Below are 26,351 nucleotides of genomic sequence, written 5' to 3'. Positions count from 1 at the left end.
CACCCATCAGCAAAGTCAATGTCCTCTTCATGCCGGAGGTTTCTTCCTGTTGAAAAGGAGTTTTTCCTTACCACTGTCACCAAGTGCTTGCTCTTATAGGGGTCTTGTGATTGTCGGGATTTCTTTCTGATATTGTTACTTTCCAATATAAAGAATGTTGAGGTGACTGTTGTTATGAACTGGTGCTATATAATTAAAACTGGACTGAAGTGAATGTTTGCAACCAAACAAGTCAGGACTCCTGTTGGTCATGTAAGACATTCCAGGTTTAAGGCACCTCCGTATCGGTTTTGCTTTTCAGAACAGGAATTTGTGTTTGTTTTATGACAAATTCTGACAGTTCTGTTAATATCGCTGAATCCAACAGCAGAGTAGTTGTAATGTGACCAACTCATCCACTGTCATTCATGGTATGCTGAAGTCAATCCAATCATATAATGTAAAGTAATGCAAACCCAAAACAATAGATTTACCACTTTTTAAACTCAGGAAGCTAAATGAAGTTTGTCTTAGAATAATATCAGTTAATAATAATCAGCTTCAATTCAAACTATTTAAATCCTGACAGACAGTTAGCATTTTAATAGGTGATTAGCAGCTATAAAGAGAAATCTCATCTTTCCCCAAACCTCACACCCAGTCAGAGCAGAGGGCTTCCCCTCTGAGACTGGTTCTGTCAGAGGTCTCTTCCTGTTCAAAGGGCGTTTTTCTTTCCTCTGTCATCAAGTTCTTGTTCATAGGGGATCTGATCGATGGGGCTCTCTCCCATATTTTAGGCTAGATCTTAAAATATAAAGCAATTTGAGATGGCTATTGTGAATGCATGCTCCATAAATATGATGAATGAGGTTCTGGCCTTCAGAAATGAATACTTAAAATTGCTTCATCATCACAGACTCATTGCATTAACTACATTTAGGCCAACCCTGCTTACATCTGCCTCCCAAAGACTTGAGCCAGGGGAAAAGAAAAAAAAAAAAAATTACAAGTCAGATAAACAGCACTCATAATTTTCCAGACAGCAGGCAGACCAGACAGCTGTGTCTGTCCCACACACTGTTCAGGCCTTGGTGCAGCACCTCACCTCATCTGCAGCAGGTGGGTGGGGCAAGCACGTGCCTGAGATGACCATATTAGAGAGCTCCAAGCTCAGCGACATCATAAAGATCCAACGAGAAAACTGTGAACCTGAGCAGTTAGATCAGTCCAAAGCCCTAGCTTTTGTTTAGAGGGCTTACATGCACATATTACACTATGATGTAAACTGAAATACCCATATTAAATATGATTAAAGACAGCTAGGAAAACGCAATAAGCGTCTTTTTTAAACTCTTGTTTGCTTGAAGAATGAATAGCCTCATAAATGAGGGCATTGACTACTACAGTAAAATGATTTTACACGCAAAGACCCTTTAACTCTGAAGAGCTTAACGTGTCCATTAGAAAGGAAGTACCTCTTCCCAACATGAAACTGCTCCCTGCCCAGTGTTTGCTCTTAAAATACAGTCAAAGCTGCCCAGTGTAGAGGCTTAATGTTTAGCAGAAACAGAAGAAGCACAAGATCCCATATGCCCATTTCCCTCGCTGGTAAAGTCCCGCTCAGTGCTTAATAAGAACAGACGCGTGAAGCGCTCCAGTCGCCCCCGTACTCTTCATTCTGCGCCCGATAATAACCACTCCTTACTAATGGCTAGCTAACCCTGTCGGGCTAGCGGCTAGCAGCACGTTCCAGCATGGAAGTCCCAAAAGGCAAACGCCAGGCTAAAGTGCGGCAGCGGCCTCTGCAGCACTGCCGAGTCTTTACATGTATGCTTGAAAGAATACTACCCCAACTACTAAGAAATGTGTATCCAAAATGTATAATTAACAAAGTATACCCACCTACCTGCCATGTCGAAAGAATCCTCCACCCTCTGACTGCTTCTTCTTCGTGGTTCGTGAAGCTGCTGCTACTTCTTCGAGGGTTTAACAGTAGTATCCGTAATGTTACATTACTGCCATCTTTAGGAGTTACTTAACTCCTACAACGTCTCACCCTCCCAGATGCTCCGACACTTGCTTTAAATCAAGGCTGACTGATCTTCTGCTTGCCACTAACAAATTTAATTTTGAGGGTTTTTTCTGATTTATAGTATAGTTTTTTTAAAATGTTGTACATGTTTAGCCTCAACATTAAACGATTTATTGGTGTAGCGAAAAACAGTGCAACTTCTTGCTGGAAAACCAAGCTCACTTGCCATTGTAAAAGTACTCCCCACAGGCAGCAGCCTCTTCCAGTAAGTCAAAAACCAGCCCAGGAGCAATTTGGGGAACACAACACCCACCCCCAGTAAAAAACAAACAAACAAACAAACACTCAAACAAGACTCAGTCAGTTATCTTTATTTCTCTAAGTAACCCGTTGGAACAATGAAAAAATAGTGCTTGTTGAAAATCCTCCACAGCCCAACGTGTCATGTTCTTCGTATTACTACAGTACCATTAGTATATCACACTCAGCTTGCATCTACACTGAATTTTGTCCGTATATAAGCGATGAGGTGGAAGATTTTTGTCAATAGCCACACACACACGCACACGCACGCACGCACGCACACACGCACGTCAAAATTACACAAAATGAGTCCAAACAGAGGCCATGTGAGTCGAGGCAGAGTGCTAAATGCAGGAGTTGAGGCAGATTGATGCTTTACAAATGAATGAATGACACAACAATACACGGAGGATTTTTTTGGTAAACAGTATTAAGTACATAAAATTGATTGAAAAAGAAAACGCACTGTGGCCTGGTGAGTTTGCACTGCTGTAACAGCCACAGTTTAACACTAAGAGAACGCCTTACATTCTACAGCAACAAAGCAACTTATCAGGTTATAGCAATTCTATCGACTTGTGCATTTCAAAAAAGAACATCTGAATAAATAAGACACATTGCAGCATGTGCACAGTGTAAAACATATTTTGGTTTAAATAACCCCTCCCCACCAAGAACCCAGAGAGCTGAGTCACACATTTAAATAACATTACATTCACGTAATGAAATGTTTCTTCATCATGTCCCTAACAGCTATGAGTTAGATAATAAAGCAAGAGCTAGTCTCAGACAAAGAACAGGTAACCAACAAAAAGTTCAGAGTGAGCACAGTGGCACATTAACACAGAGTAGCAGTACTCAGAGTCAATTACAAGCTTCAAAGGAAACAGAATGAAAAAACACTTAGCTTCAAACACTACATGACTGGCAGATCTCAGCAGCGTCGGGTGCAAGAGGTGGCTTCTAATGCAGTAATGCCCACAAATAAAAGTGGAACCTCGTTTGGGAGTCTTCTTCTCGGCAGGCTGATTGGGGCAATGCCAATCAGGAGGCTTCATTCTCCTGAACAGCTTTGTCATGCAGCTCGTGAAGAATGAGAGTCAGGATTGCTTTCAGTGTTGCATACAGAGACTTGTTCTCCTCTGAGGCAGGGTCCATCTGCAAAGCAAACTGCACTGCATCATGCCCAGTAAGAACTTAAGTAAACATGTTCAATACATGCTGTTTGTTAAAGCTCACCTTAGTAAACACTTTAATGGTTTGGTTAAGAAAACTGGTCTCCAATTCTTTAGGCACTGGCAGGAGATGAGCAGCACAGTCGAGGATGCACAGCAAAGTGAGCCGGTGACCCTATCAAAAGGAAGGAGATCATACTGTATGTCACATTACAGGATCACATAGTGCTGGGTGAGACACTGGGTGTGTCAGGATAGCAGTTAAATTGTCGCTAATCTGCGAGGGATGAATCTGAATCTTAGCAAGATTGGTTAGCAAGCTACATCCAAAAACCAAGTGCAATGTACAGACACACATATCTGCTAATACCCAATTATTCCCTGCAATGACTTTACCAGTCCGTTTATTCCATTAGAGACTATAATATAGTGGAGCGGCCCTGTTCAGTAACTGAACTAGCTGAGATGAAGCATCCTATGAATGGTGAGTTATAAAAAACCCACCATCTTGTTACTAAGGTGGAAACTATCCATAGATGTCAACACTGGTTTTTTAAAACGGCCTCTAAATTTGCTATTTAATGGCATTTAACATCCTTTTTATTTGGCCTTTTTCTGGGGTCAGACTCAAACCCAGATCGGCCGCTCTCATCCATGCGGCATATGGTCACCTGCTCATCCAACTGAGCTAAACCGGCGCCAGTCTACATGTATTTTGTGGACTTCGAGGTGTTCAACTATGTCCCTCAGAGTATTCTGTGGAGTATTCTTCTTCAGGAGTATGGGGTGTCTGGCCCGTTGTCACAGGCCTTCGGTCGTTAAACAACCATGGCAACATCTTGGTTCACACAGCCGGTGTTCTGGAAATCCATCAACCTGGCAAACCATCCTACCTGTTGTTTCAGCGCATGCGCACAACACGAAATTCAGTGGCAAATCATCCTACCTTTGTTAATAAGAGCTAGAAACATACTCTGACAGGTAAAATTAAGTGCCAAACCATGCTACCTTTGTGAATGTTACCTACAAGCATACTTTAACGGGTAAAATGAAGTGGCAAACCATCCTGGCTGTATGAAAATGAGCTACAAGCATAATCTGATGAGCAAAGTTAAGTGGCAAACAGTCATACCTACTTAAATTGGTGCTGGAATTATTCTGTGACAGCACAAATGTGCATAAACTACTTACGGTAGGACGTTTTGCCAAAGTAGGATGGTTTGTCAGAACACCAGTAATAAGTCGGACTGGCTGGGGGTTGGACTCTGCCAGGGCTGCCCTTTGTCACTGATTCTGTTACTAATTTTTATGGACAGAATTTCTATGCATATTCTAATGGCAGAATGTTTCCACTTGGGTGGTCTCAGAAATTTGTCTCTGCTTTTCGCAGACGATGTGGTTCTAGAAGGATGACCTCCTACTCACACTGGAGCGGTTCACAGCCAGGTGTTAAGTGGCAGGAATAGGGATGGGTACCGGTATCCGGTGCCATAATGGCACCGGTTCTGACATAAACGGTAGTAACCAGACCGAAAAGCAGCGCACATTTCGGTGCTTTTTTTCCTGAGATGTCATACACTTTGGATTCTAGCCAATTTTACCATTTACTACTACGCTTGCAATGGTAAAATTGCAAGCGTAGTAGGCGGGCCCAGGTACGTACGTTCTTTTAGAGCAGAGCTACAGATTAAAAATGCCCAAGGCAAAGCGGTCAAAAGTCTGACTGTACTTCACAGCAAAATATGCAAACTCAGCAGCCTGCAACAAGTGCTTTAAGCTGATACTGTGATACTGTCAAAGGAGGTAACACCTCGAATCTGATGAAACACCTGGCGACGCATAGCGTTTTTTTTAAAAGCCGAGAAATGCACCGTATTTGATAGCTTGCTGCGAGACCTCACACCGTGCACATCTACTGCGGGTGGGTTGCCTGTTATCGGACCCGGAGTTAGCAACATCCCCCAAAAACACGAAGAGGAGAGTCCTGGCCCCTAGCCCTGCCAGTGTAGCAGAAATGATGACGATGATGACGGCAGCAGCAGCCGTTCTTCTCTGTGTGAGTAGCTTAATGTTGTTCGTGTATAATTTACGTTGAGTATGCTAACCACGTTATTACATTAATGCATGTAAGGTGAACTAGCAAACACCGTTGTAGTTACATGCGGCTGTCTTCTTGTTTGATGGCAGATGCTCCCTTCACCCTGGCCAAAAAGGCTAAAATGACCAAAGAAAAAGTGGAAAACAGTTAAACATGAGAGGTTTTTGGACAAAGTTTGTGTTTTTTCCATTGTTTAAGCACTGCTTCCAGCCAAGAGTGATACCATATATGCCCCATAGCTGCAGAAAAGGCTAACATTGTTATCTTTTTACAAAAAAAACAGCTGAACATGAGAGGTTTTTGGACAAAGTGTGTGTTCTCCATTCTTTAAGCACCAGTTCGAGCACCGTTTAAGCACCGGCACCGTTTCAAAAGTACCGGTTTGGTACTGGTATCGGATAAAACCTAAACGATACCCATCCCTAGGCAGGAATGAGAATCAGCACCTCCAAGCTTGAGGCAATGGTCCTCAGACGGAAAAGTGTGGAGTGCTCACTCCGGGTCAGGGACAAGTTAATGCCCCAAGTCGAGGAGTTTAAGTTTCCTCAGGGTCTTGTTCACGAGTGAGAGGGAAGGGAAGAGGAGATCGATAGAAGAACTGGTGCTGCGGCTGCAGTGGTGCGGACGCTGTACCGGTCTGTCGTGGTGAAAAGAGAGTCTAAAAGCGAAGCTCTCGATTTACTTGATGATCTACGCCCCAACCCTCACCTATGGTCACGAGTCGGGGAAGTGACCGAAAGTTCAAGACTCAGCAAACAGGGAGACACAACTTTGTTTGTGTTGTTGGTGCCTCATGGAGCACGTCCAATGCAGTTATCTGAAAAATACTATGATCAGATTAGTTTGTGCTTCACTTTTGTGAGTAAAATTCTAGTAGCTTCAACCGTGTTTGTAGTTAAGTAGTTTTATGAATGCAAGTTAAGATGAACTAATTTGGCACTGTTTTTGTAGGTGTCGCCATTTGAGAGCAACAACTTAACGATTGCTTACATGTGATGGGTTTAGGGGACATCTGTAAATTGTAGCTATAATTGTAGCTATAACAAAATAACTTGAGTTACACTTGTTCCAACCAGCCTCACAATTTAAACAAGTTAGACAAACAATACATTTTCATTGTCCACCTCACTTACTGACTTATTGACATACACAACCCAGTGGAAGTCAAATACTACTCCTGAGCCTTACTGCAGACTTTTTTGAATATCTAGTATTGATGTTAAGCAAAATTACATTATCAGCTTAATTAAAGGCATCATGGGACTAATTCTTCAAGCCCATTACTGAGTCAAAGGGCCTTGAACAGAAGGACAATAGTTCCATTAACAGACTGGGCCATTTTTTTTTACAAACTTTTTTAAAACCAATTCAGAACTTTCTTTGTTGGGATTTCAAGACATTAAAAAAACTAATTAAGCCAATTTCATGCTCCATGTTTTCTTGTGTACATTTCACTACAGTAGCTTTGATTTTTCAAAGTTAAAAGAAATATTTTCTTTTAATATACGGTGCAACCTTTCACGTCATTCAGCTGTTTAACAAAGTCTGCTATCCCTGTTTGGTTTAGACAGCAATGCTTGGAAGATATTTGACACAGTCTACCTTTTCCAGTGAATCGAGGGCGTTCTGTGGGTTTACATTCCTTTCAGTGAGGGCTTTTATATCCTCACTGCTGATGACTGGATCCTTAAGCTGCTCCACCCATGACCACATGAGACTAGATAGGACCAGAGGGTCTCTCTCCTTGCACAGCCTCTCCCATGTTCCCTCTCTGGAGTTCAGCTCCATCTGCACAACACAAAACAGACTGACAATGAAATGACTGAAATGAAGTGCCAGTAAGAACACAAGTCCAGGTTCAAGTCAAACTATGTACAACACAGTTTTTTTGTAAAAAAAAAAAAAATGAGAACTAGATTAACTCAACACGCATCTCCTATGGTAACGACAGTGTGATTCTAAATACACTGCAAGACAATCTATGATACATGAGACCCAGAGCTGTCTTTTTTTTGGCAAATGTAAGCTAAAACTGGTAGGTCTGCTAACACATTAAAACTACACGTGGAGCAAATACCACTGTGATCTTAATCTGATTATTTAACTGAGCTGCCCATTTTTAATTTAGTTTATTAGCTAGATTCTGGGGGCACAGCTAAGCTATACCTAGCTAGCTACTAGCTACCTAGCTGACAAAAATCACATGAATGGAAGTTCCTGTTTGCTAGCATGACAAAATTAGAGCAGCACAGTAGTGCAATGGTTAGCACTGGTGCCTCGAGGTCCTGGAATCTAGTCGGTCACATGTATGTATTATCACTGTTTTGGCTAATCCTAGCATGACCTGTGCAACCGGCAGAAAGCAACCAGCTGTGAATGTCATTAAAAACAATTATGGTTTGAGGTCACACAGTAGACCTAGCAGTCAACACAAAGATGGGTAAGCCCAAAGCTGTAAAAACAGAGCACTCTTTTCAAAACCCTATTAGTCAAAGGTACTCTCTTTCTCCTGCTGCTAAAAATAACAGGCTAATCCTGGAAGGTTGCTAATCTATCATCCTTCCCTTATGAAAAGTCATAGATAGCTTTTCTGGCAATTGCATGAAAAGTAAGAATTTAGCCGGAGAGCGTATCGACTATGAGACAGTCCAAAGTTGCACTTAAGGTGGTGCAATTTACAATTTGAGATTGTAATGTTTAGAAAATCTGGTTAAGCAGGTTGGAAATCTGGCTGGAAAGTAAGTGTAATAATCCCTGCACAAGTTAGGTGGGGCTCACCTGCCACACTGACACCTTGGAGGTGAGATCCTTGTCTGTCAGTTCCAGGGCCAGAGCTTTTGCCACCATGAGGCACCTGCTCTCTGGTGAGAACTCAGACTGGAGGGTGATAAAAGGAACCTCTGAGAAGTCACCTGCACTTCCACCCATTGACACATTCTCCTTACCAGCTACCAGTTTGCTCTTGACTGCTAAGGCAGGCAGTGTGGCATTGCAGTGGGATCTTCTACTGTCCTCAGAGAAATCTAAAGGGAAACTCTGATGGCCTTCACGGAGCGGTCTTTTTAAAATGGGAGATCCAAGGTCTTCCTTTGTTTCTGTACTGGAGTTCTGATTGTTCTTAAAAATGTTCTGAGTAGAGAGGTTGCAAAATCTGGAAGGGTTACAGGCAGTAAGGCTGCTGTGAGACAAGGAATGTTTGATCAGGCAGTTGATTGGTTGGTTGTTCTTCAGATTTCCTAAATGATGCTGGCGTTGCCCCAGCTTGTGAAGAACAGAATCGCTGTAGCTCCTGTTTTCGCACAGAGAAGATCTCTGGGGGCTCTCTCCATTCTGCTGCCTCCACAAGGGGTCAAGCTCATTGTCACTAATTAGAGGCTGATCATTAGCAAGTCTAGGCTGTATCAGTGCTGGACTAAGAGGATGGGATGAACTACATAGAAGGGGAATCCCTTTCCCTTTCATTTCCTTCCCAAGCTGTTGAAGGGCCTGCTGGGACACCGTCTTCTCTACCTCAGCCGTGAGGTCGGGAATCTCCAACCATTCCTCCTCAATCACCACCTGTCTGTTGGCTGCGATGTCAATTAGCAGCCTGCACACCAGCTGGACAATCTTTGGCACGTTCTTCATCTGCCGAGCCTCGTAGCCATGTAGCAGGTGTCGTTGACGGGTGAGATACTGGGACAAAGTAACGGCACCTGCTTTGGGTTCAGCGCAGGAGAAGACACTTCGAAGAGGAACCAGGAACTGGGCAAACTCCCTGACACAGAGAAGCTGGCCTCTGGTTTGGATGGAGTTGGGTCTTTTGGCTCGCACAAACAGGATGGCTTGGTCAGCGTTCATACGAGTTGTAAAGACCAAATAACAAGCCAACAACACACCTGAATGATGCAAAACACAAATTAAAAAACTGATATATTTATAAAGTACAAATGCAGGTTTGAGCGATTCCAGACTGCTCGTGTTGCAAACCTGTTCTTCCAAGGCCAGCATGGCAGTGGACAGCCATCTTCCCTTCTTGGACAGCAAATGACATGACTTTTACCATGTCAAGGATTGTAGTCAGAGATGCCACACCATAATCTTTCCATCCAAAATTGTAATAATATACTGAAAGATAAAAAGCCAGAGATTAGAATCAAAAGGAGTTTTTAAATTGTTTGTGCAGTACATGGTCACAAACATCCATCCATCTTCTTCTGCTTATCCGGGGTCGGGTCACGGGGGCACCAGCCTAAGCAGAGAAGCCCAGACCTCCCTCTCCCCACTCACCTTCTCTAGCTTGTCCGGAGCAACACCAAGGTGTTCCCAGGCCAGCCGAGAGATGCAAACATTGCACCCTAAATCAGTTGAGATAATCTAATAAACAAGAGCAGCAATGAAAAGTTGGTGGTAGTTTTACTTGTTTTTTTCCTTCCCTCCAAAACTAGCTTGCTAATTAAACAAGGTCTCAGTCCCACAGGCCTAGAGATTAGCCAGCAATCCCCTGGCAATTTCTGGTCTCCAGGAAGAAATGTGAATTCTCTGACTGGTTCTTAAGTGGTTGCTGGAGGTTTCCTGCACTTCCTAGTAGGTACTGCACCAAAAACCTCGCGATTGCTTTGGTTGCTTGCAGACTACTGTCGTCACCATGAGTCGCAACAAAGCCACTGACTCGTCTGCAAATGCAATTTTCTCTCCGAGCAGTAGTGAAACAGTATGACAAACAAAAAACAGAGAATGTTCACCTTCAAAGTAAAGTATTGCACCACTGCAACCAATACATTTTAAAAGGTGCATATTTTACTTTGAAGTTGAATGGTCGCCATTTCCAGTTTGTGCTACACTCACACTACCACTTGGTAGTTTGTGAGTGTTTGCAAGGTAGTAGGCATCTTCCATTCAAATTATCGGAAAACAAGATCCAGCACTGTAAACCTCTTCCAGCAACCTCCAGACACCATTCACAGAATACACACCCTAGCAACTGTTGGTTATCAGAGGGGTCACAGCCTGGTCTTCAGGTTTGTGTGAATGGGACTTCAACAATCCATTTCCCAGCAACTGCCAGCAACTGTGAACTGCTCGAGAAACAGAAATTTTTCCCTTACAACTAGTGGTTCCCAAGTATTTACCAACTGGTCTCCAGTCTAGTGTGACTGGCGCAGTCAGCCAGGTTCAATAATAGGGTTGTAAAACATACAACTTGAAGTAACTTGGAATAAATCAATCTTGTGCATGAATAAGATTGTAAGTGTTATAAACAGCAATGTATTATAGAAATTCTTTTTTTAGATGAATAAATTATTTTGCTACTTGTGTTTAGGATAAATATAATTAGTTCTGAATAACTTCCTCAGTCATTGTTGCATTTTCTGCACCAAAGCAGAGCGTGATTTTTCCCTAACATTCCTCCAGAGCTACCTGGGTTGAAGCGTAAACTCTAAAAGCGGAATGCTGTAATAGTTTTGACACCTTTTTCAGGAAATGTCTTGAGTGGACATGTTTGACCATAAACATGTTTGGCACAAACTTCAATCACTTGAGCTGATTTTGCAACCAAAAGACATGGGCATCTTGAAGGCATTGAACCAATTATGCAATGTTATGCAACTGAAGCAATGTTGTAAAGAAAAGTGAGCTAAAAAAAGAAATGAAAGACTAATGAAGCCCTACACGAAACTATTACTGTTGGTAAAGGTGTTTCTAAGGTACTGATTCATGGTGTACTCAAGTTTTTCAACCACTGCTTCAGCTTTTGTGCTTGGGTTTTGTTAAATAAATATTGACAGTGTAATACCGTTTTACAGTTTTGTAATACATTAAGCACATTTTATTACCTCAAGATAAAACTGTTTCCCCTCAAAAGTATACTTACTGCTACCATTTAAATTCAACTCCCAGAATAATGTGTTGTTAGAGGATCAATCCATTCTATGGAATGGCTCTCCTTCCATTATTATTTGGTTAAATATAAACCACTGATTAAAGCTTGGTGGATTTTTAATAACTTGTTGAACTTGAACTAGTTGTTGCTGAAAAGCGATTCAAAACACATAAACAGGGCTCTAGACTAACTTTTTGCCATGGGCGTACTGGTACGCCTAACTTTAAAAAGTTAGGCGTACCGGCACAAAAGTTAGGCGCACACAAATTTTATAATAATTTATATAATATAATGTGTTTTTCTGGATACACTGTGCTTTTTCAGCATTCAAAGATTGATGACACCGTGTCAGAGCACTGGCTATGAATTTCAGAAGGATCAGGCCTTAACAGAAAAGTTAGCAATAGTTCTTTTCCTATTACAGCTACATCCACTTCTGTCGTGCCTAGGCTGCTCACTAGGGCTGGGTATCATCACTGATTTCTATGATCCATTCGATTCCAGTTTTTAAAGTCCCGATTCGATTCAACTTAGCCTCAGACAGTCAGAAATATTATAATTCTGATCATTTATCAGTACTGACTTCATCAGAATTGTGAACATCACAGCAGATGCCTTTGTGTGAAAGTAACTGAGAATAAAACACAGAAAAACATGAAGGAGATTTTCCTGGTCTGGCTTTTTATAGCAGATAACCTTAAAAATATTCTACAATGTTCTGCATATAAAGTTTAAATTTCATCAGTATTGAACAACAGAAAATATAGGCTTTCTTGTCCGAGGTCATTTAAGTGAAAAAAAAGAAAAGAAAAAGACAGCAGCCACAGCGCTGTAAACAACGGTAGACTGGTGGGTAATAAGCGAATGAATAATACAGAAAACAGATTGGAGACGGGAAACTGTTCTTGAAGTACAGAGAGAGAGAGAGAGAGAGCTAGCTGTGCATGAAGTGTGATTTTAATAGTCGTGGAAGCAAAACAGCAAAATTCATGACGACATTGATCAAATGTGAAGCGCAGTTTGCTGCTTCTTTTGCTGCTGGCTCGGTGAATTTTGGTTGAAAGAGAGACAAAACCTGCAGCTCAGAATCAGCGCAAAAAGACGTAATCACAGCGCGGACCGGACGCATCAGGATCGCTAAGCTCCGACAGCGTGTCCGTCTACGGGCCGTCGGGTGGGAAAGCCGAGAAAGACAAAGTTGATTCTGATGCGTCGGGTCTGTGTTTACGTCTTTGTGTGGAGTCCGTGTACCTGCTCTCATTTGCTGTTTGGTTGTTGTTGAAATGGTTTTGTGAGCTTTAATCTGAGAATCTGGCGTTTCTGGCAAAACACAGTTATATTTAAAAGTCGATTCAGGATTTAATGAATCGATATCGCTTTATTCAAGCTACTCACCTCCCACTTCCACCTGCACTTTCAACTGGACCACGGCCAATCAGAGAGGTCCCGCCCCTTACTATCTCTGATTGGTTTAGTCCACGATAGGGGCATAATGTGTGTCTGTTGTTGACCACAGGGAAGGTTGCAGATTTTTTTTTTTTTTTTTTTTTTTTTTGCTACCCGAACAGTTGGTCGCACAGGTGCAACCAAATATTTTTTTTTAGTCGCACCACTGAAAAATTTGGTCACATTTGCGACCAAATTGGTCGCACTCTAGAGCCCTGCATAAAGGAGCCTTGGTCTTACACTGAATGACGCATATTTTCTATACAAAATACAGGAACTATCAATCATTTTAGAAACACACCTCAAAGACTAGTTTACAGCCGCCACTTCCAACATCTCTGTAAAGATCTTTGACACAAAGGGAAAATGTTAACATGATACGTGATCAGGTGATTAATAGACTCACACGATTGTTGCTTTGGCACTTTTCATAAGATTTGCTTCTCAAGGAGTGAAAAACGTTGCACGACAAAGACCAATATTAAGATTAAAGCCAAGTGTTTAGACTTGAGACTTTTTACAGACTGTCAAATAAAACATTGGAGTACGCAAAATGCACGTTTTGATGAGGTGACATTGTCAGAATCCCAGGAGAGCCTATTAGGAAGAAGAAGGAATGAAATAAATCCCCTTGCAATTACTTGGTTACTAGGGACTGCATGTAGGCAAAACACAACACAGATGGTACTGAGGGAAATGTTAAATCTACCTTAGCCTGTCACCTGCTCCACTAACTGCATACCTTGTACCATAACTCAGGCTCAAGAAAACTAAATGTATACTTTTTCCATTATTACCACCTGGTCACATGATCTTCTATGTTAAGAATGGTCTCTCCTCTTAAGAATCTACAAATCTACCTAATCAGGGCCGAACCATTGATTCATTAAGAAAAACCCCACATCTGTCACTTTTCATTCTACATCCTCACAACTTTTTCAATAGCTGTTGGTGCCAAGTACATCTGCTGTTAGGGCCACTTCCAGAAGGATCCAATCAAAAAGCTACTGATACACAAGTCAGTGGCGTATGAGAAACAGCTCTTTAAAAGACGGACGGTTTAAACAGAACCAGGAGTAAACTATCAGTGACACAATAACAGTGTAATGTTGCAATAGTCTATCTGAACACTGCAGCTCCGGAGGCAGAACAGGTCACCTACTAATCAGAAGGTTGGTGGTTCAATTCCTTTCTGCTCCAGTCTGCATGCCAAATATCCTTGGGCTAGACACTAACGCCAAGCTGCTCTTCGATGCATCCGTTGGACTGTGAATGTTAGACTGAAAGCACTTACACAGAAAAAAGTGCAAATGGGCGATAAAAGCTCTAATTAAGAACCAGTCCATTTACCGCGTCTTGAGCCACCCCTTGAAGGTGCAGCAACTTATTAAAATGAGAACAAACAGTATTAGTATCATATTGAAATACAGTATATATTTATTTATTAGGGCTGCAGCTAACAATAATTTTAGTTATCGAGTAATCTATCAATTAATCAGATAAGAAATACTTTTGTCTTATTAATAAAAAGGTCTTTCAGAATTAACTTCTCTTTGGCTTCCATTCTAGAAATTGTTTGACTGCGTACAACATCATAAAAAAACCAAACCGTCTCAGTAACCGCTCCGCCTCTTCACTCTTGTGTAAACTGTGCCAGCGTCATCGTCACTGCTGCCTTTGTTTCAAACTGGGCCCTGAGTGGGCTTAACGTAGGGGGGGGGGGATATGGCCTGAAATCCATATCGCAGTATAATCTGAGACATGTGCGGTAACAATACATATCTCAATATATTCTTTTCTTGTGTATACCATATTTTCCGCACTATAAGGCGCATTTAAAATCCTTTAATTTTCTCAAAAATCGACAGTGCGCCTTATTTATGAATTCTGGTTGTGCTTACTGACCTTCAAACCCATTTTATGTGGTACACGACGCTCAAAATACGATTTTGGTAAGCTACAAAGCCACACCGCTTGATGGATTGTCATTATGGCTACCATAGTCAGGAGCCTTGCGGAGGAATCTGGGTCCAAAACTCCGTACGCTTCAGGTTCCAAAGTCAAACGAACACTGTGGCATCACTGAGATTTAAAAACTGTCTAAATTCACTAGCTACACAGCTATGTTAGCATAATATATCCACAGTGAAGCTGGAGGATGAACACTAACTTTTTTCCACTCGATGAAAGTTAACGTGAGGGTTCCCGATGGTTAGGGACAAATGTAATTGCATGGCAGGATGCTGTAAATGGATCAAACTTCAGTCAGGAGAACAACTGAGAAATCCAGCTAGTTAGTCATTAATATACTGCAGCAACGTGGGAATAGAGAAGCTGCGAGAGAAGAGGAAGTGCAGTTTTTGGCTTTTCTCATATTCCAAAACGTGTTTCGTCTCTTCGCTATTACTGTCGCACGGCATAATTTGCAGATGATATTGCATGCAGCTGCTGCTGCGATGCTTTCGACCGAAAAAGGCGCAGCTTGATGTCACCATCAACATGCGCTATCGTGATAGTGTCAAAATCTCTACCATTGGCCAAATTCATATCGTTTCTACCGTATACCGTTTATACCGCCCACCCCTAACTTCATGTCAGACTTCTTGCCCACACGCTGCTCCTAAATACGTTTGTATTGCAGGTCTGTTTTTAGCTAATAAAACACTGGCGTTTACACCGTCTAACACATCAACACGCTACAGAGCCGTGCACTAAACAACACATGAAAGCACAGACCTTGTGTCGAGGTTTTTTATAATGGAATCATTCAAATTACTTGAAGAATCGTTGCAGCCCAAAGGCAAAAACAAAGTCTGAACAATTCTGAGCTTGAAAGGCCTTTAACACATCGGGCCAATCCACGACTGATAGTGATCCGCTGTGTGTTTTTCTATCCAGTTACGCTTTTACTGCATTGGTAGGTCTTTCGAATCACTGTCCTGTTGAAAAATAAAGCTGTTGCCAATCAGACACTTTTGCATGGTGGATCAAAATATGACTGTAGTCTTCTACATTCATTTTTGATCCCCAACACCACAGGCTAAATTGCAGCCCCAAAACCATGACTGAGCCTCCACCGTGCTTTAGATGGCTGTAGATAATCATTGTTATACCTTCGTCCTGACCTCCTCTGTCTGGTGACAATCATTTCAAACAAAGATTTCCATTTTTGGCATGCTTTAACCTCAACTTGTGCCATTCCATAAAATGACTTCTTGAAAAAAAAAAAAAAAAAAAAAAACATGGCTACCATTCCACTGAGGTCAGTTCTTTTGGGTCTTCTGCGAACAGACCAATCTCTCAGGTTTCTAGATTTTTTCCTATTGTTTAAAGGCATGACTCTCACACAGTGTTCATCTGCTGTATACATATTTTTTATAGGCCTGACATGTTCTCTTTTGTCCTCCACTTATCCAGTTTCTTAAAAACACACTGCACACTATGCTGAGATATGCCAAGTTTTCAGCCAGTCGCTCTTTGGGAAGCAATTTGTTGGTTGTAAAATACTATCTGAAGACTGTCAAACATAATACCTTTGAAATTTTTCAGACTAGTAACAATGTACCTAAACATTAAAGTTTAAAAAAAAGATTATTTCTTTGCCAAGTTGTCTATTATGTGTAGACACAACACACATCCCTTGAGTTTGGTGGCTTTTTATGCTTGAAAAATTGATTCAACTCAATTCAATTTTATTTATATAATGTAGCACCAAATCACAACAACAGTTGCCTTAAGGTGCTTTATATTGTAAGGTAAAGCCCGTACAATAATACAAAGTTAAGGTTCATAAGTCAGTGTTGAGTGGCTTAACAAATAAATGATGAGGTACAAGTAGAGCAGGGCGATATGGCCAAAAATATTTATCACAATATATATTTGAAAATTTGCGATAACGATATAACTGACGATATAATTGATGCGAGACAAAATACAACTCCACAACATTACTAGCGCAAAAAGACAACCTTCCATTTATTTTCACTTAAACAAGAAGCTGGTTTTTATGTACATTAAAGCTTTATAAAAATTTAACAGTGCAAATGCAAATTCCTTGCTGAAAGTTTAACCAAAAGGCATTTCCAGTAGAAATGGGCTGACATATCCTGAGCGTAACCATGTATAATATCCACTGAAGTTAAAAAGAGGTGCTTTGCAACATTAAACTGCAGTGTGCAGTACGTATTTTTCGGACCATAAGGTCCACGGGATTATAAGGCACATTAAGCGAAACAAAGCAGTCAGATAAATCAAACTTTATTAAACTCATTCTTCTTGCTTCCTCCACTTCTGTACCATTGATTCATTAATGTTGAATTCTCTGGCAGCTGCTCTATTCCCATATTGTTGCAGTAATGACTAACCCCGTATTGTGGATGGATTATCTCAGTTGTTCTCCTGACTGAAGTTTGGTCCGTTTACAGCATCCTGCCATGCGACTGCATTTGTCTCTAACTATCAGGAACCTTAACGTTAACTTTTATAAGTGGAAAAAAGTTAGTGTTCGCCCTCCAGCTTCACTGTTTATGTTATGCTAACATAGCTGTGTCGCTAGCGATCACGTAGCACATCATTGTATACCAGCTAGCCAAACTTCAGTAACCTTACAAACGTCACTGCTGTTTAGTTTCCTGTCTTCATTTATGTTGGAAGTGATAGCAGAGCTGTACGTTTGAATTTTTTCAGAAATCTCTCAGTCAGAACATGCAATATCATGCTTAGGTAACTAGCGAAACTAGCGAGCTAACTTCCGCTAGCTTCCTGCTAACTTCTAACTCCGTTAAATGTAATAGATTTTGTTTTCATGGATGCCTGGAAGTTAAACTTCATAGTTACACCTGGTAAAGCAGCAATGCTGATCGTTTTATTAAATGGTAAATGGTAAATGGCCTGTATTTATATAGCGCTTTACTAGTCCCTAAGGACCCCAAAGCGCTTTACATATCCAGTCATCCACCCATTCACACACACATTCACACACTGGTGATGGCAGCTACATTGTAGCCACAGCCACCCTGGGGCGCACTGACAGAGGCGAGGCTGCCGGACACTGGCGCCACCGGGCCCTCTGACCACCACCAGTAGGCAACGGATGAAGTGTCTTGCCCAAGGACACAACGACCGAGACTGTCCAAGCCGGGGCTCAAACCGGCAACCTTCCAATTACAAGGCGAACTCCCAACTCTTGAGCCACAATCGCCCTAAAGATGAAAGAATTTAGACAGTTTTTAACTCTCAGTGATGCTGCAGTGTTCGTTTGACCTGAAGAATACGGAGTTTAGGATCCAGATTACTCCCAGATTTAAGAGCATCTTAGTCCGACAAATACGACAATAACGACTGGCCGCTTGCATGTTCTGCAAAAAAATGTGCTTTGTCGTGTATCTGACAGACAAACACCAAACCAGTTACACATCACTGAAGTTGCACCATTTTTACAAACCAATTCTGGTTCATCTGTTTCACTCAACAATCGGCCATGTGCGTATGAAAACAAAGGCACTGCGCATGCGCGTTTTACTCATATTCTATCGCGATATTTCATTTTCCTATCGTTGCCTAACATTATACCGGTATTACCGTGAACGGTATAATATGGCCCAGCCCTAGGTACAAGCACTGGACGGAAATTGAAAAGTCTTTAAAAGACCTTCAGTAGGTCTGGTCGACTACTGAATTGAATTGAACTGAACTGAAAGCCTTCATTGTCATTATACACAGTATAACAAGATTACAACAGCTCTATAAAGGTGCACATGTGCTTAGCACATTAAAAAAAACTATACAATAATTGCTCAAGACTGCTTAAAAAACTTGACAAAGAATGTCTGGTTACGTGGAAGCAGAGCACAGAGGAATGAGGGGTGGCATAAGAATTTTTCACAGTGTTGTATGATAACAGTGAATAACTGTGTAACTGTTCTTTTTTTGTGCTTTTGTACAGTTTTTTTGCACATGTTTTAACTGAACTATACATTATCTGCTGAAGGAATAGAATTTATATTTGCAACTTGTTTAGCCAAACCTTGCTAACCTCATGAATGAAGCCCAGCTGCAAAGTTAAGTGTGGTGGACATTAAGAGTTTTAGAAATGAGGCCGTCAAACAAGCTATTCCACCATGATTATAAAAGGGTATTACCTAGTCACACAACTACTCGTGCACACCGTTTTTGGCCATGTTTGGGGCAGTTCAGTGTATAAGCAATAAGTAGATATGAGAACTTACTGCCTGCCTCCATGAAAGTTTCAGGTCGGTAAGTGAAGCCGCTCTCTTGCTCCAGTGGGTTTCCACAGCTGGCATGTTCTCCAGGTCGCTGCAGGTTAATAACGGTTTTCAAACCACACCTGAGCACAGCAGTCCACAAAACAAGTCAACACAGACACGCAGAGCTGTTCTATGTCTCACAGTTCTTCTCTTTATAACGATGTTCATTTTAAATGAGATGTGAAAGAAATAGAATGGACCTTTGAAATTGTTCAATTATGTTATATTTCTCTATGATCTCAGTGGAAGGCCTTGCCATAGCTAGCAAGTTGTCAGTAATCCTGTAATAAGAGAAGATGAAAGGTTGAACAAGTAAAAACAGCAAGATGGTCAATATCAATACTAAAAACTATTCAGTATCTAATACTGAATGTTTGGTGCAGTCCCTCACTTTATTCTATGCCTGACACAAGTTGTTTTAGCTTCTTCTCCCTTTAACTCTACTTCCTTTTGATTGGTTGCCCTGCTAAGAGTCAGAGCTGTGTGGCTGAGATGACAACCCTCACAGGGTTTACTTAAACATACACTGCCCTCATTATTTGAAATTGTGGCCATGTTAATGGCCATTTAATATGGCTATTAAATGCGGCTATTTAACATTCCACTAGAGGAACAGTACATCTGTACATCTGCCCACTTTAAACTACATGGACACTCTAAGATATCGACATACCAGGATGAGTAGAGTCCCTTGATGGCTTGCTCCTCATCACTCCAGCGAGAGGGGTTCTCATATTTGCAGGCTTTCCCTCCACAGGCCATGGAGCACTGCATGTGACCGGGGATGACATGCCTCAGGGTCTCACCCATCTTGGTGTACTTTGCAGTAGGGACCCTTGTATTGGCTAATGGTACAAAAAGAAACATAAGGAAATTCTTTGTTTGCAGAAGAAGATATCATAGAAATTGCAACATTTCTCATTTTCTTCAGTGTGGTTACATCTGCTGGTCTTGCACTGGGTGACGGACTGAGGCTGGTTCATGCTGACAGCCACCATGACCGTGTGGGAGGAGGAGAGGAACTCCAGGGCAGATCTGCACTGCCGCTGCAGAACCCTCAGCAGGATGTCCGAGGCAGAGCGCCTGCGGTCATGCCACTTCACTCTGGCCAACATCTCACCGGCGAAGGAGTGGCGTGCTTGATGCTGCTGCATCCTATAGTGCTGCTGCCTGCACACCACAGCCAGCGCCTCTGTGCTAACAAAGGCTCCTGGCTCAGCACTTCTGTGCCCATGATGAATCATGGCTCAACAATCGCCCATTGCTGATCAGTTCATCAGTAGCATTTGAAGTGTCACCATGACAACCATCTCCAAAGTCGTCAATGGGAGGTGGGACAGGGGCTTATGTTGTTCTCACACAGTGCGCACACACACCATGTCACAGATCTGAGGCAGGCAGGCTGCTTGTAAAATGTCACACTTGTTTGGTTTTTAAAGCTGTACATCTACAGTAGCCACGAACACACGGCACTGGTCAGCAGGTACAATGGCACACCTTTTTCTGCTTTTGATTGGATCATTATTAACCAAGTGCACTGGATCCAAATATATTCAACAGAAAACTGTACTGGAGAGCCAGGTGAGTTCCTATTCATATTAACGTAATGTAATCGTCAATTATACACAGGATAGCTTAAATGAAATCCTTGTTATTGGCCCGAATCATATTTCCCACATTATATTAATCTAAAGCAATGCAAGAGACATATGCATGCATGTCTCTTGTATATATAACACACATGTAACACACATACAAGAGCAATTATGTCTTTGCATCAACAAACAAACTCAACTGCTGTAACAACGTGAATGCACTGGTTAAAATGAAGACAACAAGCTGTGGTTGAAGGCTGCGCTACAGTTCATCAGCTAGTCTACCACTAAACTGCATCCAAAAGGTGAAGTGATACTGTGGGCTCTGTGAGTGTATGGGAGCAGCAGGACGGCTGGCTGACAAAAAAGTGAGAGCTGCTTTCACTAGCTGCAAGGGACAGAGCCTCAACAACACCGGCTGAAAATCTGCCACCTTCATACTTCCTACTGTAATATTTCACAGATCAGTCTGTCTTACAGTCTTTCAGTCAGTGCAACCAGGCAGACATCTGACAGTACTAATAAACTATCACAGAAAGCCAAAAACATTCAGACAAACATTCATATTAATCAATATATAAATTGAATTTATATTTCTTGGTACTATCACATGGATACTGGAGAATTAGACTTTAACTTGAGTGATTGAGTTAGTGATTCACTATTAGGAACCTCTGTTTTTTCAGCCTGAGCATCACTTTTTAGATATTTATTAAATGGTTGTCACAGCAGTGGAATCGCTTTGGAAAGCTGTCTGTCTTGTGCCTTCTCACTCGGACCCTATATAACTTTCTTCTTCTTTCTTGGCTCAGTGAAAACGTACCTCTCCAGGTAACACGTGTTATAAATCTGATGATGATTTGGGGTCTGCAGCCCTGACATTACTAACACTGCCTCCTTACTCACTGAGTTTAGAAATCACACACCACAAACTTACATGACATGGACAAGAGTTTGGCCCACAGTCCCAGTACCACAGGTGTGTGAAATCAAACACCTAGGCATGCAGTCTGTCTTTACAAACATCTGTGGAAGAATGGTTTATTCTAAAGAGCTCACCAAATTCAAACACAGTAGTATAAAAAGGATGTCACAGTTGGAACAAGTCAGTCTGTGAAATGTCTTCTCTTCTAGGGGTTCCAAGTGGTTTTATTGCAGAATTTAATTGTTTACGACCCACAGCTGCTCAACTTTGCAGGGAAAAATCCTGTAAAGTTTAAAGAGTAGTCTCACCAAGTGCTGAGGTGCATAGTGCATGAAAGTTGCCAACACTCGGTAAATGCAAAGTTCCAAACCTCCTCTGGCATTAACATCAGCATGTTGGGAGCTTCATGGCGTGGGTTTCCACGGCAGAGCAGCTCCTGTAGATGTTACCTGTTGCTTGTCCAGTACTTTACTTCACATAGTGTATATTGGAAAAAAGATTGCTGGTACACACTGTGAAAATCCCCAGGCTTGTAAACTCACAATTTGACACACAATGAGACAGGAACGTAACTTCACTTCCCAATATATTTGCCTCTACATACTCCCAACCCATTATCAACAGTGACAGTATTAAAAAGATGGAACCAGCCACCATTACATCAGCCTCTGATTTTGGACTCCAACATAGGTTTTCGACCACCATATTTGTTTTTTGAAACTCAAAGTGACCTTTGAATCGACAATTATGAATTGAGTGGCTCTCTAATCATTCAACAAGTTTTGGAATAGCCAGACAACACACTCTCATTTCATCCACCTGTTACATACAGTACACCACACACATTTTCATTCATCTGTTTTGCGTATAAGAGCTGAGAATAAAATAAGGATTATCTTGATGCTCCGTAAACCTACATTAAAGAAAACCCAACCAGACGTGAAATTCACTCCTAACTCAGTCCTGTGCCATCTCCTTGCCAAATAAAAAGCAGGTGTTGTTCCTGTGTTGTTTGTGTGGTGCAGAGCTCTCCTACCTGCCTCCATCTCTGTGCTGGTCTCTCCACTGCGGGCTCCACCGATGGAGTTAGGCAGGTCACTCAGTATGCTGACACCTGCTGCCATGGCACGGGCTGAAAGGTGGGAATAAACATTGTGTCAAACGCAGGTGGGAGGAGAAAAAAAAACATAGCAGGAGCTTTTCTCGTGCCGATAACACAAACAGTGACAAGGTGTGCACACGGATGAGATATAAGAGCGTTGCCTGGCAGGAGAGCCCAGGGGAGAGAGGGAAATGTGCAAACTGAGCCACCGTGTCAGCAGATTGTGTGTTGGTCTGACCACTGCACCTCTGGGAGCAGGTGCATACAGCCTGGGGACAACAGCAGCAGCTGCTGCATTACAAAGTATGAGAATCACAAAGACTACAAGATGAGCACGCAGTAAAATCGCTGCATGATAATTTGTTCCAAATCCACTTCAATAAGTTCCGATTTCTCCTGTTTTACAAGACTGATGACACATTTATCAATTATTCAGGTGACCACATCCTCTTTCAGAGCACCAATACCTTACTTGAACATGTAGCCTGATATCACAGTTGTGCCACACCAATCTTCCAGAGTGTCAATTTAACTTTGGGGACCAACCATCTCTCACGTTACACCCAGAGCTCTAATAGGCCTTCAACATCGCGTGCTAACTACTGCTGGAGGAGTGAAACTCTGCACCTTTCAGGCTGTCTGTGAGACCCATCAAAAATTGAGCAGGGTCACTGTATCGCACATGCTGACTTTTTGATGGGCAAATGATTCCCTGACCTTTGACTTTTCCTTCCTCCCTGAAGTTAATGCAGAGAGCTTAATCAAAGAGCAACGAGGCTGCAGGCCAGATTTACTAATGGCCTTAATGGCCTGCTTTATTGCCACACAAACACACACACACACCTATATATATATATCTATCTATCTATATAAAAGAAGAGTGAATAGCTCAACAAGTGTGTACTAATGATGGCTGCACGATAACAACCAAGTCTGTGCTAAGCTGTAAAACACAAGCTCAGCTTTGAACACATAATAAAAAATAGCAAGCAATCTCGTGAACATAATGTGCACCAACAAAATGTTCAAATCATTCTAACCTGTCTGTTTTTTCAGAAATCGCTGAAAATTTTGCTCTTATTTTTCCAGCAAAATAAATCACAAGGTACTGAGGAGTGATCTAACCAGTCTTACAGTTCTATCAGTCACTGAGCACAAGACTCATGCATCCACCAATTCTTTGTGAACACGTCAACTCATGTCTGGTACCAAATACACATGCACCCTACAGGCAGACTGAAAGTGTAAAAACTCTGGTGCATCCAGCAGTCTGTGTTTGTGAGGCCTAAAAATAAGTATTTGACTAGTACTGCAAACAGGAAGAGTAAACATTCAGGCAGCCGCTTCTGTCATTTAAGAGATTTCAATCCCTTCAGGGTTTTTTTTTTTTTTTAAAAAACACAATTGAAAGCATTCCACGTTTAGGACACTATTGTTGAGACTCCTAACGTCTCTGAATAATTGACAGTGTAAAGTTATAGCCTGTCTTTTTAGTATGACACAGGCTGAAGTGCTTCCACCTTCAGCCTGTGTTTTGGATAGGTAGCCTATCCAATCAGTTCAAGACTCTGCTGGGCTGGAGCCTGACACCGCTTGGCTTTGTTTATAGGAAGCTCTCGATAACAAGCTGGTGAGTGAGAAGCTGTTCTTCATGACCAACGTGACGCATGTGTATCAAATATTAACAGTTATGTGAAACTGATCTAACGAAGCCACTGTGAATAAATCTCTTCACTCAACAGAGTATTAGACACAAATCAGCCAAAACGCCTCACGCATTTGTGCCGTATCCATAAGCTCCTCTGGGAAGCTGGTGTGTTGGTGGACATGACCCAGTGTGTGAAAGCTGAGCGTTACCGGCTAATGAGTGTGGGATGTGACAGTCGCTTCCACTGAGTGTTAATAAAGAAATATGGCCCATTAAATGGTTTTCCTCACACCATGTTTCAGTTACGGTAATGTGACTAATCTGGAAACAAGTCAGCCAGCAGAGTAAAGAGCCTCCATAAGAATATAGCACAACTCTGTGTCTCAGTTCATATATTCGTCTTTTCTAGTGCGCTGGCTAACAACTGGTGATTAACAAATCCGGTTGCATAGCCTGGCCCCCTCTCTCTCGTCGCTGTGCTGAGATCCTAGTTTAAATGTGAAGTTTGAGTGTGCTCTCCATGCATGTTGGGTTGTCTCCTGCTTCCTCTCACAGTCCAAGGACAAGCATGCTACACTATATTGTGAAATGTATTCACTCAACCTAAATCACCTAAATTTAGGTGTTCCAATCACTTCCATGTCCACAGGCGCATAAAATCAAGCATCTATGCATGCAGGCTGCTTCTACAAACATCTGTGAAAGAATATGTCACTCTCATGAGCTCAGTGAACTTCAGCATGGTCCTGTGACAGGATGAACCAGCTTTGAAATTTCCTCACTACTAAATAGTCTACAGTCAGCTGTTATTGGCATTATGGAAGTGACTGGGAATGACAACAACTCAGCCACAAAGTAGTAGGCCATGTAAAATCACAGCGTGGGGTTAGCAGATGCTGAGTCACATAGTGTGCACAGGTCCACAGCCTTCTGCTGAGTCAATAGACCTAAGACCTCCAAACTTTATGTGGCCTTCAGATTAGCTCGAGAACAGTGCTTAGAGCGCTTCATGGAATAGGCTTCCATGGCTGAGCAGCTGCATCCATGCTTTACATCACCAACCAATGCAAAGCATCAGATGCTGTGGTGTACACCAAGCCGCCACTGGACTCTAGAAGAGTGGAGATGTTTTCTCTGGAGTAACAAATTCAATGGATGAATCTGGATTTGATGGTTGCCAGGAGAACAGTACTTGTCTGACAGCATTGTGCCAAGTGTTAAGTTAGGAAGGGGGATTACGGTGTGGGGTTGTTTTTCAGAAGTTGAGCTCAGCTTAGTTCTAGTGAAAATAATCTATTAATGCTATAGCAAGACATTTTGGATGATATTTGTGAGAACAGTTTGGGAATGGCTCCTTCTTGTTCCAACATTACTGTGCACCAGTGAACAAAACAAGGGCCATAAAGACATGATAAGTTAGTTTGGTGTGGAACAACTGAACTGGCCTGCACAGAGCCCTACTTCAACCCGACAGGACACCTTTGGAATGAACTACAGAGGTGACTTTCTCATCCAAAATCACTGTCAGACCTCACAAATGTGCTTCGGGAAGAATGGTCACAAATTCCCACACGTAAACACAGCTTCAACTCTTCTGGTAAGGATTGCCTCACCAGCTGTTATAGCTGCAATGGGCGGACCAACATCATATTAAACCCTATGGATTAAGAGTGGGATGGCAGTCAAGCTCATATCTGTGTGAAGGCAGACAAGCGAATACTTTTGGCATTATAATGTAGGCTAACTGGTGATTTGAAACTGTCTGTAGGTGTGAGTGTGAATGGCTGCCCATCTGTTAGCCACGCGACTGACTGGCAAGGGTGTAACCTGCATTTTACCCTGTCAGCTGCGATAGGATGGACCATATCATGCATGAAATTACACCTCAACACCACGCTGCTGAAATACAATGTGCTTGT

The 26,351-nt window shown here is 42.0% G+C and overlaps 1 protein-coding gene across 4 annotated transcripts in view; it reads right to left on the bottom strand.

Moving 5' to 3' along the window:
- ptpdc1a (protein tyrosine phosphatase domain containing 1a) overlaps positions 1 to 26,351 on the bottom strand; it is a 33,845-nt gene that overhangs the window by 3,400 nt on the left and 4,094 nt on the right. For 2 of the 4 annotated variants that reach the window (XM_040003206.1, XM_040003205.1), the window contains exons 2-10: positions 22,719 to 22,814; positions 19,836 to 20,007; positions 19,363 to 19,443; positions 19,124 to 19,242; positions 9,557 to 9,694; positions 8,366 to 9,465; positions 7,190 to 7,375; positions 3,554 to 3,664; positions 2,367 to 3,472 (exon numbers count right to left, since the gene is read on the bottom strand). In XM_040003206.1, the coding sequence (XP_039859140.1) occupies positions 3,359 to 3,472; positions 3,554 to 3,664; positions 7,190 to 7,375; positions 8,366 to 9,465; positions 9,557 to 9,694; positions 19,124 to 19,242; positions 19,363 to 19,443; positions 19,836 to 20,007; positions 22,719 to 22,806 (2,109 nt within the window). In that variant the 5' untranslated portion in view covers positions 22,807 to 22,814 and the 3' untranslated portion in view covers positions 2,367 to 3,358. Of the gene's footprint in view, positions 1 to 1,885; positions 3,473 to 3,553; positions 3,665 to 7,189; positions 7,376 to 8,365; positions 9,466 to 9,556; positions 9,695 to 19,123; positions 19,243 to 19,362; positions 19,444 to 19,835; positions 20,008 to 22,718; positions 22,815 to 26,351 lie in introns of those variants that run through there. The other 2 variants (XR_005691763.1, XM_040003207.1) reach the window with 2 other exon arrangements.

This window comes from Simochromis diagramma, unplaced genomic scaffold, assembly GCF_900408965.1.
Source record: "Simochromis diagramma unplaced genomic scaffold, fSimDia1.1 OVJJ01000646.1, whole genome shotgun sequence".
Classification (NCBI taxonomy): Eukaryota; Metazoa; Chordata; class Actinopteri; order Cichliformes; family Cichlidae; genus Simochromis; species Simochromis diagramma.
This window is presented reverse-complemented; position numbering and strand designations above follow the sequence as displayed.